This window comes from Pelobates fuscus, chromosome 1, assembly GCF_036172605.1.
Source record: "Pelobates fuscus isolate aPelFus1 chromosome 1, aPelFus1.pri, whole genome shotgun sequence".
Lineage (NCBI taxonomy): Eukaryota > Metazoa > Chordata > Amphibia > Anura > Pelobatidae > Pelobates > Pelobates fuscus.
Window position 1 is genome coordinate 52,510,361 of NC_086317.1, and position 15,922 is coordinate 52,526,282.

The 15,922-nt window shown below is 35.8% G+C and overlaps 1 protein-coding gene across 2 annotated transcripts in view; it reads right to left on the reverse strand.

Annotated features, from left to right (window-relative positions):
* Window positions 1-15,922, reverse strand: part of ROBO1 (roundabout guidance receptor 1) — a 903,637-nt gene that overhangs the window by 57,651 nt on the left and 830,064 nt on the right. For both annotated transcript variants that reach the window (XM_063448635.1, XM_063448644.1), the window contains 9 exons: window positions 15,028-15,199; window positions 13,159-13,367; window positions 10,006-10,087; window positions 9,110-9,278; window positions 8,854-9,020; window positions 7,253-7,374; window positions 6,755-6,986; window positions 5,377-5,498; window positions 3,612-3,783 (listed from right to left, as the gene is read on the reverse strand). In XM_063448635.1, the coding sequence (XP_063304705.1) occupies window positions 3,612-3,783; window positions 5,377-5,498; window positions 6,755-6,986; window positions 7,253-7,374; window positions 8,854-9,020; window positions 9,110-9,278; window positions 10,006-10,087; window positions 13,159-13,367; window positions 15,028-15,199 (1,447 nt within the window). The remainder of the gene's footprint in view (window positions 1-3,611; window positions 3,784-5,376; window positions 5,499-6,754; window positions 6,987-7,252; window positions 7,375-8,853; window positions 9,021-9,109; window positions 9,279-10,005; window positions 10,088-13,158; window positions 13,368-15,027; window positions 15,200-15,922) is intronic.

The following is a 15,922-nucleotide window of genomic DNA, read 5'->3' on the forward strand; positions in this document are numbered from 1 at the left end:
GGCCACTGGAGGTATCCCTATGCTGTAATATAAACACTCCATTTGCTCTGAAAAGACAGTGTTTACTGCAAAAAGCCTGAAAGGACTGATTATACTCACCAGAAGAATACAATAGAAGCAGTGTATCTATCACAAGGGTAACAAGGCATTTTCCTTGGGCGGCACTTTTCAAAGGAGCGGCAAAATGCCATGTTAGTAGTGATAGATACATTCACACTGCTGCATTTACAAATGAGATTCATTAAAAGACATTAAAATTCCCCCCTCGCAGCTTACTTAAAGAAGTTTTCTTCCCCTGCTGATGAACTAGCTTGATCATAAATGTTCGCGCAGTCTGTTACAGTCTTTGACTGCGCGAACAACAAACCATTGCCATGGTAATCCGACAGCACGATGGGTGCATTCGGCTTCTGAACAACACTAGTGTTCGGCATTCGAATGTAACAGTTACACGAAGGGTGCATTCGAATGCCGAACACTAGTGTTGTTCGTAAGCCAAATGACCTGAAATTTTACAGAGTAACAGCCTGTAAAATGTCAGTGCATTTGGCTTACGAACAACACTAGTGTTCGGTATTCAAATGCACCCTTTGTGATGTTCAGCACTCCGGGGCCTCCTTCCGGTTTCCCTGTGGCACAGGTGGAATGTGGTGCAGAAGGAGGAGGCAAATGTTTAGAAGTTCCGCTGGTGCTGACTGAGTAGTGGCAGGGAGGAACCAGGCAAAGCTGCTGACTGTGTGTGCTGACTTGTCCTAGTATTGCAGACTGGGTAAGTAATGAGTTACAAGGTCATGGTTGAAGATTTAACAAAGTACTCATTTGTGACACTGATGTAGTTGCTACATGCAGTTCTGACACTTCAGAAGCTACCAGCAGTATTGCCAGAGAAACTAAGGGTTCTGAATCAGGTGAAGGACCTTCGAGTTCAAGAGAATTTGATGATCCTGTCGTACAAATAGGAGTGGGCTCTGACCCTGCTGAATGAGTTTTAAATGATTGCACCAGAGACCATGTGGCTAAACATGGAATAATTCAAAATGAGAATCTGGACTTTACACAGACAAGAAGGCTTACTGATTGAGCTCTTTCTGTATTTCATTCCAAATCCTGCACATAAATCATGACAACTGGATTGGTCCTCACCAAAGTCATATGATCTTGATATTGCCAACTGTCATGGTCAATCATATTACAATTCAAGCAATATGTCTGTCCATTATAGAGGATTGCAAGCCAGAATTCTGGCAAGAAAGCCACTTCCTGTGCATATTCCATGCTCTGCACACTATTTAAATCTAGTAGGGAAGCATGCTGCTGAAAGTTGCCTTGAAGCCTGCTCATTCTTTTGTCTCATATAATACCTTTATTTGGAAGCTGAAGGTCTTTTAAATAAAATACGTCTGGAGACTTCACTTCTGAGTGGTTTGTTGGGTACTATCCTAGAAAAACTCCAAATCATTAGCATTGATGTTAGCATTGTAGTGGACCTGTAACAGTCACTGATCCAGTTTGTTCGAGACACCAGAGAAATGTTCTCAACTTACGAAGCTAGAGCAATGGAAAAGTCAACTGTCAAGGATCATGAGATTAAGAGGAAAGATGTACAAGCTAGGAAAAGTTCAGCAACATCTAGCAAGAAGCAAGCAGAGGATGCTCAAGAAAATTTTCGTATTAACACCTTTTATGTTATTTGTGACCACTTGGTTGCTGAACTTGAAAGAAGAAAAACCGCATATGACTCTTTCTTTGGAAAGTTTAAATTCATCACAGACCTATCAAAAAGTGAGCCATCAGCAATATCACAGCATGCAAATAACCTTTGTTCTTCCTACAGCAAACACTTGAAACAGGAGTGGTTTTATGATGAGTGCCTCCATTTTCGTTCATACACCATAATTTCTTCTGCAGAGGACACCTCTGTTCTGGCTATGTTCCGAATGATAAGAGAGAGGATTGCAAAGCATTTATTCAAATGTGAACACTTTAAGAATGTTTTTGTGTACAGCAGCAACTAACTGCTCAACTGAGCGTTCTTTCTCGACTTTGAAGCGCGTGAAGAACTACTTGCGATTCGGAATGGGAGAGGAAACATTGAACTACCTGGCAGTGTTGGCAATAGAAATTGAACTCACAAAATATTTGGACTATGATGAGCTTATCAGCAGCTTTGCCACACAGAGAGTTCAGCGAAAGCCACTTTAGTTTACAAGTTTGAATTAGTTATTTTACCTAAAATCTTCAGTGTAATGTTCAACAGTTTGCACTTATTTAAGTTAAGTGTTTACAGTTTTATTTATTTGTTGTATTGAATTATAAAGCTCCAAAGTCCTGGCACGGGATACCAGACCGCTGGAAGCTCTAGCACAGGATACTGGATCACAGAACACTGGATCAGACAAAGGAGCACAGGATTCTGACAGTCACATCCTTGGTAAAACACAAACCACAGATGTTACAGAACAACTGGGCCCCAACATCATCTGTTTGGAGGTAGCACTTTTGTAGGGTTCTGACTCTTATGCAAGGACTGGACAATAATATTTATTAAAATAATACAAAGCAAGTGACTTTGTGAAACCACACTGGACAACATCCTCTTAGATTCTACAATTTGCATTTCAGTTTAACATATTTATATATTTGTTTAATTAAAGTTATCTATGTTATTAAAAACCTCATCATGTCAGTTTCATGATGGATTGATTGATGTAAATATGGAGTGAATGGTGTGTGATTGTATGTGCTTAGGCTAAAGTAGTGTAAAGGACTGGATGTGTTTATATGTACAGTGGCACTGTCTTTCATGAATGACACACATGGTGTATGAATGTCCACTAACATCGGTTAAAGATTTGGTGTGGTGTTACTGCTCATGTGGACTGACCACTAGCTAATTAAAAGAACTTGGGTGTCTGTGATCCATATAGTATAGTTTACATGATGACTGATCTTTGTAAAAGTAGTTTAATTTACACTTTTCTTTATTTTGTTTAAAGATTATCTCTTAAAATAGTAGAAACAACATTTGAAATGGTACAAAAGAACAACAAAATATAGGCATTCGATATCCACTTTTAATGCATAGAGAGGAAGGGTGTGGCCTAAAGAGGAAGAGACGGTGCCTAAAGAGGAAGGGGTGGTTTTAAACAGGAATAGGTGTGGTCACAAATGGAAGGGGTGGAGCACATTTAGATTAGGTTGGGTGCCTGAGTTCAGTCATGCCTAGGGCAGCACAAAACCAAAATACACCACTGACAATAAGCTGTAATTGTGCTGGTGATTATAGTGTCCCTTTAATTGATGAGAAAAGTTACATAGGAGTTTGTTAAGAAAACTAGATGCTAGAGTCAGGAGGTTGAAGCCTTTTCGAGAGGGGCTCAAGAAAGAGAATCAATACATGACCTAGAGATTGAGAAAATAGATTGGAACTCTGAAAGATAAATAAGACTCAAGCTACAGAGGAGATATTCTGGGCAGATCATGATTTGGATCACCCAATGGAGCTATCGACCACTGACTCAGAAAACTATGCAATGCTTTGTCTTATATCTGTAGCACAATCAAATCCCACATGACAGATCTAGTAGATTTGAAATCTATTAATTACTTACCCAGCTGGATAAACTGAGGTTCGCTTTTCACACCAGGACCTGCCCCTGTACTTGCTGCTACTTCAACACTATACTTTATGCCCGGAACTAAAGATGGAATGACCACGGAAAGGGTGGAGCCATCAACTGTTTTGTTTATGTGATAACGACTTTCATTACCAAGACACCAAACCTTAGATAAAAAGAGGAAATAGCAATATTAAGAACATGAAGCTTATTTGCATATGCACAATAATGTCCACTTATTATACAGTTTTCCATTAATGAGGGTCAACATTTTGTTCAAAATTCTTAATAAAAACTTGCAGCTTATTACGAACATAATACGTACTTTTAAGGGACATACAAGATAGTTGTGTACATCATAGCACAGCCCCATTTAATATATTGACGTATTATAATAAAATATATGCACAGGAATTTTTGTGGTCATGATCTACAGACTTTTAGAAATTATGGTTTAATTTTGTATATTCTATGTTTTGTTTTCTTTAAAATACATTTTAACGGTACTGAATATTGTGATTTTGGAAAGATTTGTAATTAGAATTAAAAATTATATTCAAAGATTTAAAGTTCTTTAGATTTTTAATTTACATACCTTGTTTACTTAATAAACTTTAGTATGCATTGGAAATTGTATATATCAAGTCTGCACTATGATAGTGTGTGTATTAATATACACACATATTGCCATATTTACTTGTATACAGCTTTTTGTTAATAGTGGATATTATGGCAAATAGCAAAATGTCCAGAAATAATGTTAGTGGAACTGTCCCAGCAAATCCCACTTAACAATTAAAGATTTTGAATGCTTTTGAGTCACTGGTAATAGGTCAGATTAAATATGAAAAAGTCTTCCAAGCAGATTAAATGTCATTTTTATTATTATTTTCTGTAAAAAATATATATTTTTTTTACAGGTAATAAAAAGGCTTTAAAAACAATCACACGTCACCATTACTTCATATCCATATCTATTTGATTGATTTTTTTTCAAGTTTTTCATTCTTGATGTTTGCCACTAGATGGCAGCAAATAACCATCCACAGATTTAATAGATTTAGTTTCTTTTCATTTACATAGTGTATATTAGGTTTTTGCACATTTTCCATTATAGTACTATCCAAAATTAAAACTACTGTAGTTTATTGTTTAGAAATTAATTTTCACCTTATCTTATAAAATGTTTTCCAAAAATGTGACCTAATTTTTTTGTTGTTATGGTCATTTCAATATTTGAGTTGCCACTGACTTTTTTTTAACTATACAAACTTTTACCCCATTAATAGATTTGCGTGATATCAATGTATATTTCTGTAGTCTTGTGACACAACTGGAGGTCATGGTTTGTGAGCAGGTAACACGTTTTAACAAATATAGTTGTTTTTACAAGTTAAAAACGATTGCCGAAATAATAAACTGATAGATCTGCATAACATTCAGTAAGTGTTTTTTTCTTAAGCAGAACAACTCATTTTAAGGTGAAAAGTAAAAAAAAATATATAACCATTAATTGGTTACCGTGAACTGACAAAGGAGAATGTTCTCGGATATTAAAAACATTGATGTTCTCTGAAAATATAGTTATTTGTTAAAAAAATGTTTAAATGATGAATTACGTTTACGAAAACACATTGGGTACTGTGATATGCTCTTGATTTACTTTACAACTACTTAAGACACCCAAAAAATGGGAAATTGTTGCAGACACTGTTTCTTAACAGATACTAAACATTGAGATTGGAAGGAAACATGTTACCTTGTATTCTTGGACCATTCCATTTTGGGTCTCCTCAGGAGGAGGCTGCCAAGCTACCACAACTGAAGTTCCATTTCCTTCACTTTTTGTTATAGTAACACTTTGAGGTGGAGCACTGGGCGCTATTAAAGAAAACAGACAAAACAAAGTAAATTATGTTCTACTGTCATCAATAAGACAGGTGTCTACCTTTTTTATAGTACATGCGAGTAATGCCATGGTTATCCAGGAACATTGAACTCAGTCCTGCTAGGAGTGCTTAAGGCCTGGAGTAATATGGGATTTGGTAAAATCTAATAGATTTGTGCATGGCAGAAAAATTTAGTTAGCTGAATTACATGTCTCGAAATTGAAATTTCGGAATGTCAGACAATAGTTCATATGATATTTTGGTTTGGCCGAATAGCCCTAAATATTTTGGAAACATCCGGACCAAATATAACAGGTGTAAAAAATAGTCCAATCAATATCCTGCATAATATATACATTGAATATATGTACATTTTTTAAGATAAATATTATTATACTATATTATTATCAGTTTTGCATTGTCTCACTATTTGGATCAGAGCACTATTTGGATCACTGCTCCTCCTTTTCCTTTTTTTCCCTCTATGTATTAATTAATCTGGGAATAAAATCAAACTTTAGTGTCTGTCCCGTACCCATCAATCATCTTTTTTTTTACTTCAATCATCTTTTTTTTGTTGCCATGGGTGGAACTCCGATACCAAATCAATCATGTTAGGCCATTGTACTTTGCATGGTCCATGTGGTGCTTCAGACGTATGGAATTCAGCCAAACGACCGAAACGCGGCTAAATTACAACTTGGCTGAATCCAAATGCACAACTCTAGTATTTAATATTAAAGACGACAATGATTGGGAAATAGCAACATATATATGGAATCCAGCCAAACGACCACAACATGGCTAAATTACAATTCGGCTGAGTTCAAATGCACAACTCTCGTATTTAATATTAAAGAGGTCAATGATTGGGAAATAGCAACAAAATATGTCCAATCGTGGACACTTTTCCTTCCCAAAAAGTAATCTCCTGGAAGCAATATGCTATAATTGCAGAACCTTTGATAGAAACCCAGACAGTTGCCTAATATGCTTATAGTAATTGTTAATCATTGCACCCAGATAAGTACTGTGAATATTTATTTCTGTGTAACACATGCAACAAAAAAAGAAACCCGTCATCTTCAAATACCGGGCAGTGACATACTAGCCTGTCATCTCTTTGGTTTTTCTATGTTTCCCTATCACCTAAAATAAATTACTGCAAAAAGTACACAAAGTATCATTTCTGAAACTAAATTAAACAAAAGTAAAAAAAAAACTATAAAACTTTTAGAATGAAGTCACCTTCTTCCAGTGTCTTTGCAAACCGCACTTCACTGTCAGCTCCTTGAAACTCATTAAAAAAGGGACGAGCCTTAATTTCATAATTTACGCCTTTCTTTAGCTCAGGGATTACTGCACTGTTTTTTGCTGGGGTTCTGACTTCAAAGATCGACCACGCTGTCTCACTGCGGCTTTCTGGGCTTGGTCTGTAAAGAATTTTGTAACCTTGGATGTATTGTGATTGCTGGTCCACCTGAAAAAAGATACATTCATATACATAATGAGGACATTTTATCCAGCGTGGGCTTTCTAATACTGACATTCTCATCATTTTAGAAAAGAACAATTTAAATGCTAATAGGAAAATCGAGGAGTCTTGTATGACTTAAACGAAATCATATATTGTATTCATGGTATTAACCTCCCATTTATGAAAAGTTTCTTTTTTAAATCTGCTTGAGACTTAAAATTCTGTGGCTTAGCAGGGAACAATAGCAACAGCAATTTGTATCTACTTACTGTCCAATGCACTTCTATTGACGAAGATGAAAGAATTGTTGGATTATGGAGGTGCAAAACCACATCGCCTAGTTCTCGCTGTACCTGTTTATGATCCACACCCTGAGTAGTTGGAGGTACATCTGAAATAAATAAGATGGTATTATCATAAAATGATGTAAAATTAGCTATGGACAATCATCGTATTAGTCATGATAGAAATTTACTGTAATGCCCTTATTACAATACATTTATACTGCCCTAGATAGACGTTAATACCCTTATAATATAGCATTTCTCAAACTCAATCTATACTATAATAGTTTTAATCTACAGAATGTGCTTAAGCAAGATATATTTACCTTATAAAAAACCTATAGGTTGATTGAAACAAAACAGTAGAATGATGATGAATCATGAGATCCTACAAAGGTTATTCCACCAAGCAACACAGATTACTTGGCAGTGTTTTGACCCACCAAGGATATTTATCATGCCTAACAAGCAACAATTATTCTTCCAAAAAAAGTAGGTAAACCGAAAAATGTCTTACCCACTTTGTCAAGCCTTAAAACTTGAGGGACACAAATACTGACACCAATTATTAGTATTCAAGGTCTAGTTAGTTAGTTCAAAAACCAAGAGGAGGTCCATCCATAAAGCTGGTTCTTTAGATTTTGGAGTTTGGCATGCCTTCTACTACAATATGTAATTAGTGTATTAGAAATAATTGCTGATATATTCCTATGAAAGGGGTTTGGCAAATGACTCATATGGGACAATATTTATCAAGGCAAAAACAGACACAGTTCTGGAGTTAAGTTCTAAATAAAGAAAAATCCCCACAGAAAACAATAAGATGTCTCTGAGGATTTGCCACAGAATGGCAGTTGTTTTGTCTGCTAAATCTGGCTATTAAATGTCTACGTGGTTGTGAAATTACTAAGTGACTCGTACTATCTTTTAAAATAATAAATATAATTGTAAAAGTGCCACTTTTACAGAATTTTCATAGCTCATCCCCCAGCTACCTATTAAAGATGCCCTGCATTATCACAGTTGTTTTCAAACCAATATTTTAAGAACTCCTATAAGTGAAAAAGTGCCCTATTAAGGTACTTTAAAGACTTGCCTGTGGTTAAGTGTGGAAATCTATAGTGCATGTCTCATTACAATCCACTTGAAATATTAAGAGCATTGCATTAATATATTGATAACATTCCATATTCCATTAGGTGGTGTGTTTGTACTCTTTGGTGCTTTGCACTACTTATAGAGAACATTGAGTGACAGCAAGGGATTGTTTAATAAAATATTATTTTGATATATCGTATCCCATAGGTGCCTACATGTTGGCACTGAATCTCATTGGCATTGGACATATTCATCTCTGGACAGGAGAAGCCAAAAAAGTTCAGGTCCAGTTATACTCAGTCAGCTTTTCCCAGATAAGTGCTGGCTGTGAGTAGTTCTGCAGTTGCTGGAATGATATTTGAGGACTATCCTTTGTCATGGAAATGTGAGACTAAGACATTGGTCCTATACCGTGACACTATAGATAGTTTGGTAGCATGATGGGAAAAGCAATTCACAATCACTGACAAACTTATCAGACTAAATACCTTGTGTTTTCACAGGATCCGATATCGGACTTGGATCACTTATTCCATATGCATTAGCTGCTCTCACAAGGAAGAGGTAGATTGCATTGGGTTTCAGTCCTTTAATGGCAAACGATTCGGTTTTTACATTTTCTGCCACCGTTTGCCAGCTACTTCCAGATGCATGGCTGAAAGAGATAGACATTAGTAAATGCAATAAAGCAAACTCTTCCAATATTTTAAATATACTATCTTTCATCAATTGTATGTGCAGTACCTGAAGGCCTCTATGATGTATGATGTTGGAGTGGCTCCTGAATTCAGATTTGGTTGCCATGATAATGTTACAGTGTTTTTGCTGACATCGGTCACTTCTGGTTTTGATGGAGCACTGGGAATCAGGTTTGGATCAGTATCTCTGGGTGGTTGGACTGGAACACCAAATTCTAAGAATAATAAAAAAGTATCACAGTAAAAAAAACTAGCGCAAATAGCATTTTATTCCTTTACTCCACATTCTAATGAATAGCCTTTAAAACTGCGTATAACTTGAACGGATTGTTTTTTAATCTGTTCGGCAGTTTCACGAGATGGCTAGGTAAAATCTGCTTCCGGCTTAATGGATAACTGTGAACACGGATTCTATTGCCAGCTGTTTTCATGTGCTATTTTTTATACATTTTATTATTAACTGTCAAATTTAGCATTTGGAATGACTGGCCAAAATGTGCAGAACTGGCATGTGAGTTAACATTACCAAAAAGCATACCCTACTTCAGTGAAATACACTTACAACAAATATAAAAATAGTATCTCTGTTGTACAAACTATGTAATAACTCCATACCCAATGGCTGCAAAATTGGAAATGTTTTAAACTGGATTGTTTGCCTTCTTTTGGAACAGCAAAAAACAGATGTGAAGAAGGCTGGACTTGATAGACAGATGTCTATTTTTAGCCTATGTAACTATGTAAAAAAAGCATGTTTCTTTTCGTGCCTTTTAAATAAATCTCCATTTATTGAGAAAAAAACAAACAAACTCTGAAGAAACAAAAATATATAAAGAACACAGGTAGAATCTAATTTCACAGGATGAATTCTAAAATGGATAAATCTAAAACAGATTTAAAAAAATAAATCACAGAAAAGCATTTTAACAGCTGTCTTTTTACCTTGGACTTCAATGTACGTACTCCAATTTGCTTCCCCGCTTGGAGTTGATGCAGTGCAGGTGTAGCGACCAGTGTCACTTAGCTAAAAATAAGGCCTAAAATTAGTATTTCAAACTATGAGAAATTCACTGGCATGGAAAAGTAATTATGTTTCTATCTAGCATTGAATGGTCTGGCTTAGTAGGAGAGCTATTAGGTTTTCAGAGAGCCAGTGTGTTTCATCACTTCAAAAAAAGTGGCAAAATATATTACTATATTTGGATAGTAACACTAATAATAACCATTATCAGGCTAATTACTCAATTAGAAATGCAAATATTTGCAGAAAGTAAATGCATGTAAAAGGACGCATGGAACATTAAATGCTGGATTATGAAAACCGTTGTTTAACCATTAAACTATGGAATCCCTTGTTCCATTTGCCAAACAAATAATTCTTTAACAATGTATGTGTCTGTTTAAATGTTTGTAAATCTTAAAGCATTCTTATGTCTTAATATACACACAAAAAAATATTAATCTGATTCTATATACTGCAATATTAATAAATAATATAAAAAAAATAAAAAAACACAAAGAAAGAACTAAAATTACGTTTCTCTGTAGAGACAATGTTAAGTAAGGTCACAGTTATATATTTGCATTTTTTCCTTTGTATATAAATAAAGCTGATTAGACTGTACAAATGCACATATAAACAAATCATACATCTATTTTTCATTATGCTGACTTCATGTGAGATTAGCAAATGGACACAGATATATGGACTGACAGACAGTGACAGAGCTGTATGTTCTCCAAAAGGCCAACCAGACCGGAGACAGCAAGGTGGGGGGCAGAAGGCTCTTCTGTTTTCATTTTATTATTGTTTTAATTATGGGTATTTAATATTGGGAGACTACTTATTCAAGCAGCTGCATGCTTGACGTGATGTGCTGGGAGACACGAGGCCCCACCATCCCATAGCACTGTAATTGATTCACTCCTTGGGCTCCTCTTGTGCTGCCCTACACCCTGCTGTGTGAACAAGATTACTGTAACCACACTATCTAACTATTCGCCACTATGGTAAATTGCAGGCAGCGGGTGCCACAATGTGTTTACTGGCCAAACCCTGCCTTTTGAACTGAATAACTCAAAAAGAAGCATGGAGGTGTCTGTGCACTGCAGTGTACAGCTCAAATGCTCTTCCATGGATACCAGAAACAGCTCTACATTAACACTGCTGGATGCCTCAAAACTATGGATCCTTTCTTATCTCCTGAGTCTTCTGTATTTCTGTGTGTGTGTGTGTGTGTGTGTGTGTGTGTAAGACAGATGAGACAGAATGTGTCCAAATATAGTGCGTATATATTTTTATATATGTAAAAATATGTACAAATGCAATCATATTTAATGGGCACTTATTCGTTCACACTCGTTGCACATAAAGGTATCTGTAATTGGTGTGTGTAAGTGCAGGTGTGGTAACCTGTATCGAGACATATACTAGGTTGAAGCGAGAGCCTATTAATAGATATATAGACAGACTGAAATAAATTCAATAGGGTCTCTTAAGTCATTGCAAAGCCATCTACTCTTATTTTCACAGAAATATTTTTCCTGAAGAATTATAGGAAAATAGGAAATACCGTACATGAATGGATCCCTGTACCCTTCCAGAGGATTTCATTAATTGACCAATGGGAAATAACACAATGCCATTCTTCTGGCCATCAATCAGGGTAGGTGTATAAATGAACATAATTAGTGTAGTGAGTTATATACCCTATGGGGACCAACAGACCCATTACCAGCCAGAATCCATAGGCACTGTATTACACCTTGCTCACACACTCCTGGTGTGGAGTATAAGGGCCTAAAGGTCACATTTCATAGATTGGTCCAATAAAGCTTAATATACCGGCTCATTATATATATATATATATATATATATATATATATATATATATATATATATATATATATATATACTGAGCACCACAACATGCAAGACACCAAAGACACATCAGTATTGTGCCTTAACCCCTTAAGGACACATGACATGTGTGACATGTCATGATTCCCTTTTATTCCAGAAGTTTGGTCCTTAAGGGGTTAAGGATCTACAGTAGAGAACCCATTCTAGTAAAATACCAGGGGATGCCCATTCCACCTTGCATCAATATCTCCCTCTATCTCCCTAGATTTAACAGGCAATGGTTAACTGTGCTGTACCGTATCCAGGGTTACAATTATTAATAATTTTGCATGGATTCCTATAGAGTACAGTTAGGAAATACATATTTTAAGTGCCATTCTCATCTTTAGTGGAATAAGGGAAAATAAGTGTGCTTTTTTTTTCAGAGCACTTAGTAAATAGTGTTCAGCATCTCTCTGGTGACTGAAATAGAGAAATTTGAACAAGTTGCATTAATGATTTACCCCTGGACATAGGATGAGAAGACAAAAAATACCTGGTCCCTCCTTCCTGGTTAACAAATAGCCACAAATAACCAAGCACATGTTATTAACCCTTACATCTCACAGGTCAATCATTACAAAGAGATATACCAAGTTTGGTGCAAGAGAGTCGCATTTGTATTTATCCAAGCCAGCTAAAGTTAGCATATTTTGGTATATATCATAGCTAGTGAATAGGCTTCTAGTAGTCACCTTGAGTTGACTTCTAATAGTTCAGTTTAAAATTCAGATAAATCGATTGATTGATTAAATCATTGCTACATAAACAAAGTGAGCAATGATTTCACTCGGATATGTGAATCGTAATATGGTCTTTGATCAGATCAAGGAAAACATTAGGAAGGCTTCATGGGTTCTTGGAGACTTTGATCCCATCTCAGGATGTGGTCCAATTAAAATGTTTGTATAGTTTTACATTTGGGTGGGACAGTTAGTAGCAGCTTCAGATTTCCACTTAGAGCAATCATATAAATCCCATACTGACACTGAGATTTCCAGGTTTCTCTCTCCATATGTTTTAGAGACTAAGTAATTTAGGAGGAAAAAGGATATTTACTTACACGGATTAATTACAAAATAAAACAGACAGAAGTTACAATGCATGTAACTTTAATTTTTGATAATATCATAATCTGATGATACTTTTACTTTACGATACAAATAGAGGGTGTGAAAAATCTCGAATGGTACCTTAGTGTATCGGATCTGCAGTGCTCCTGATTCAAGTTGCTTGATACGAGAATCCTGGGTGGGGACTAGGATTCCATCCTTTCTCCAGTGGATTGTGGGAACCGTGCTGCCTGTAGCTATACAATTCAGTAGCAACGTGCCATCAACAGGTACTGTTTGATTACGAGGGGGACCCTGACGGATGACTGGAGGAGGCCGATCAGCAACCACTGCCGAAAGGAAACAGGAAATAGATTTCTACAACTGGAAGCAATTTTCTAATCAATCAAGCAACAGTGGTGTCTTTAGGCTTTGAAACAAACACAAGATAATTACGCTAGTAATTAAACTATGAAGAATACATTATTCATGGAGAATTTTAATGATAAGCATGACACAGAATACTGAAACTGTATCTCTTATTTGTAAGAAGAGACAGTTAAAACGTTCTGGAATTCTGGAACTTTGAAAGTGAAAAGGCAGTTTTAGAATCCAAAACAAGAATTTTCCTATAATGACTAAAAGTGCTGAGAAGCAACATATGCAGTTTCATACGTTTTATCCACAAAAAAAAGAATAATACAGTGAGGTGAAAGAAAAGCATTAGTTCATCGTGCACCCATCCATATCCCAACTTCTTATCCATTACATTAATGGAAAAACAGATGCTTGGATGATATGCAAGAAACATATATCAGCAGAGTTCTCATGTTCCTAAATACATGGAACCCTATTATTCACTATTTCTGATATATGGTTTTAATATTAATAGTATGAATATTTTGGAAGCATTTTACAGACCAAAAAAATATGAAGGTTTAAAGCGTTTGCAGACCCTGCACATTGAGATTCACAAATTAATATCTAAATCAGAACTGTTGAAAACACAATGGTGTGTTGTCTTCAAGGACTTTGCTATGGTTTGCAGAATTACATCTGATATATTGAACGACATACTTATTTTAGAAAGACCTGTCACACCAGCGCAAGACTATAAAAAACAATATTATTACTACTGTAATTATTATTACATTTACTTGTCAAGTGACAACATTTTCTATGTTTACATTAAATGATTATTCAATGGTTTACAATAAATTAATTAACAAAGGGTGTTATACACTATTGTACAAACTGGTACAAAAGGAAAGAATATCCTTGTCTGCAAACCAAGGATCTAGCATGCAGAGCAATTTTATACAAAGAGCATGTGAAATGGTCCATGAGCTAATATGAGATTAATGGAAATGAGACCAAAGGTAGCAGTAACAAATACAAAATCTATAGGATATTAAAGGCAGGAGTCAGCAACAAACTGGCAACCCAATGGTCGGATCATGTCCTAACAAGATATTCCCTTCTTAAATAAATAAATATAGATATATTTTTGGAGCCTATACTGCATATGACAATGCACCTTTTTTACGGTCAGTAACAAAATACCTACATGTTTTCATTTCGTAAAGCATCTTTCTTGCATATGGACAGTTGAAAACACAATATAAGCATATTAACAAAAGCTTTCCATACCAGAATAACAACTACCTATGTGTGAACTAAATTATAATAGTGTACATTTAAAGAAAAACGTTCACAATCAATAGCCCATTAAAAAATATTCTTAATTGGATGCGGGAAAAATATTTGTAAAAAGTTTCGGCATTAGAATGCAGCATGATTCACACACAGTGCTTATTTTAGTTTATTCCATGCCAGAAACTAACAGGCAATTATAAACTCCGGCAGCACTAATTAAAAGCCTGCTTCACAAAGAATGCTGTAAAACAAGTGAAGGCACGGAGTGACTCCTTTTTTGGGGGAGGAAGGGCTACAAAGATAAGGGCATTCTATGACCTTGAAAGCTTTTGAATCAAAATATTTGCACTTTACCATCAGTGACTTCTAAGAAGGCCTTTGTTGTAATGCTCCCTGCAACATTTAGAGTCTGGCATATGTAATAGCCAACATCAGACTTTTGAACGTTTGTAATAGTGAGGTCACCGCTTTGAGACACAGAGAAACGACTTGTGGATTGTGGAGGTTGGTAGGAAAAGAGCAAGTTCTAGAAAAAGAGAGACAAATGGTTAGACTAATTGTATTTATAGTTTATACTACATATTTCAAATTCACAGTAAGAAAAAAAGCTATTATATTGTGTTAAAGTACAGTACAGAAAAAAAGCTTAATATCTGGTGGCAAATGTATTGGTAGAGGAAAGAAAAGGCTTGCATTTCAATTTAAACAGTCCAATTGCAATGGAATAAAATGTTATTTTAGAATGTTTTTTTTTTTTTAGTAAATTAGAATTGTTTTCTTCATTTAGTTAGTGGTATCCACATAAGTCCATAAGCGTGCTGTCTTGGCGTATTGGTGAAATACTTGATTCTGGCCTCACCTTTGAGCCTCACATCCAGTATGTTGCCAAATCCTGTAGAGTTCATCTTAAAAACATAGCCCGCTTCCGCCCCTTTCTTACGCAAGATGCTACCAAGGAGTTTGTCTGTATCCTAGAGAAGTCAATTCAAAATGCTAACCCATACCTATAAAGCACCTGAACAATTCTAGCCCCTCATATATCTCTTCACAGATCCATAGGTATGCCGCTTCTCGGTCTCTCCGCTCAAATTTGATTAACTCAGCCGATCCAATTCTTTCTCATAGGAAAGCACCTACAAACGAATGCGCCTGCACATGCTGCACTGCGCCAATCAGCATCTCCACATGGAGATGCATTGAATCCATGGGGAATATTCAGTGTCTCCACGCATTTTGTGCAGCACTGACA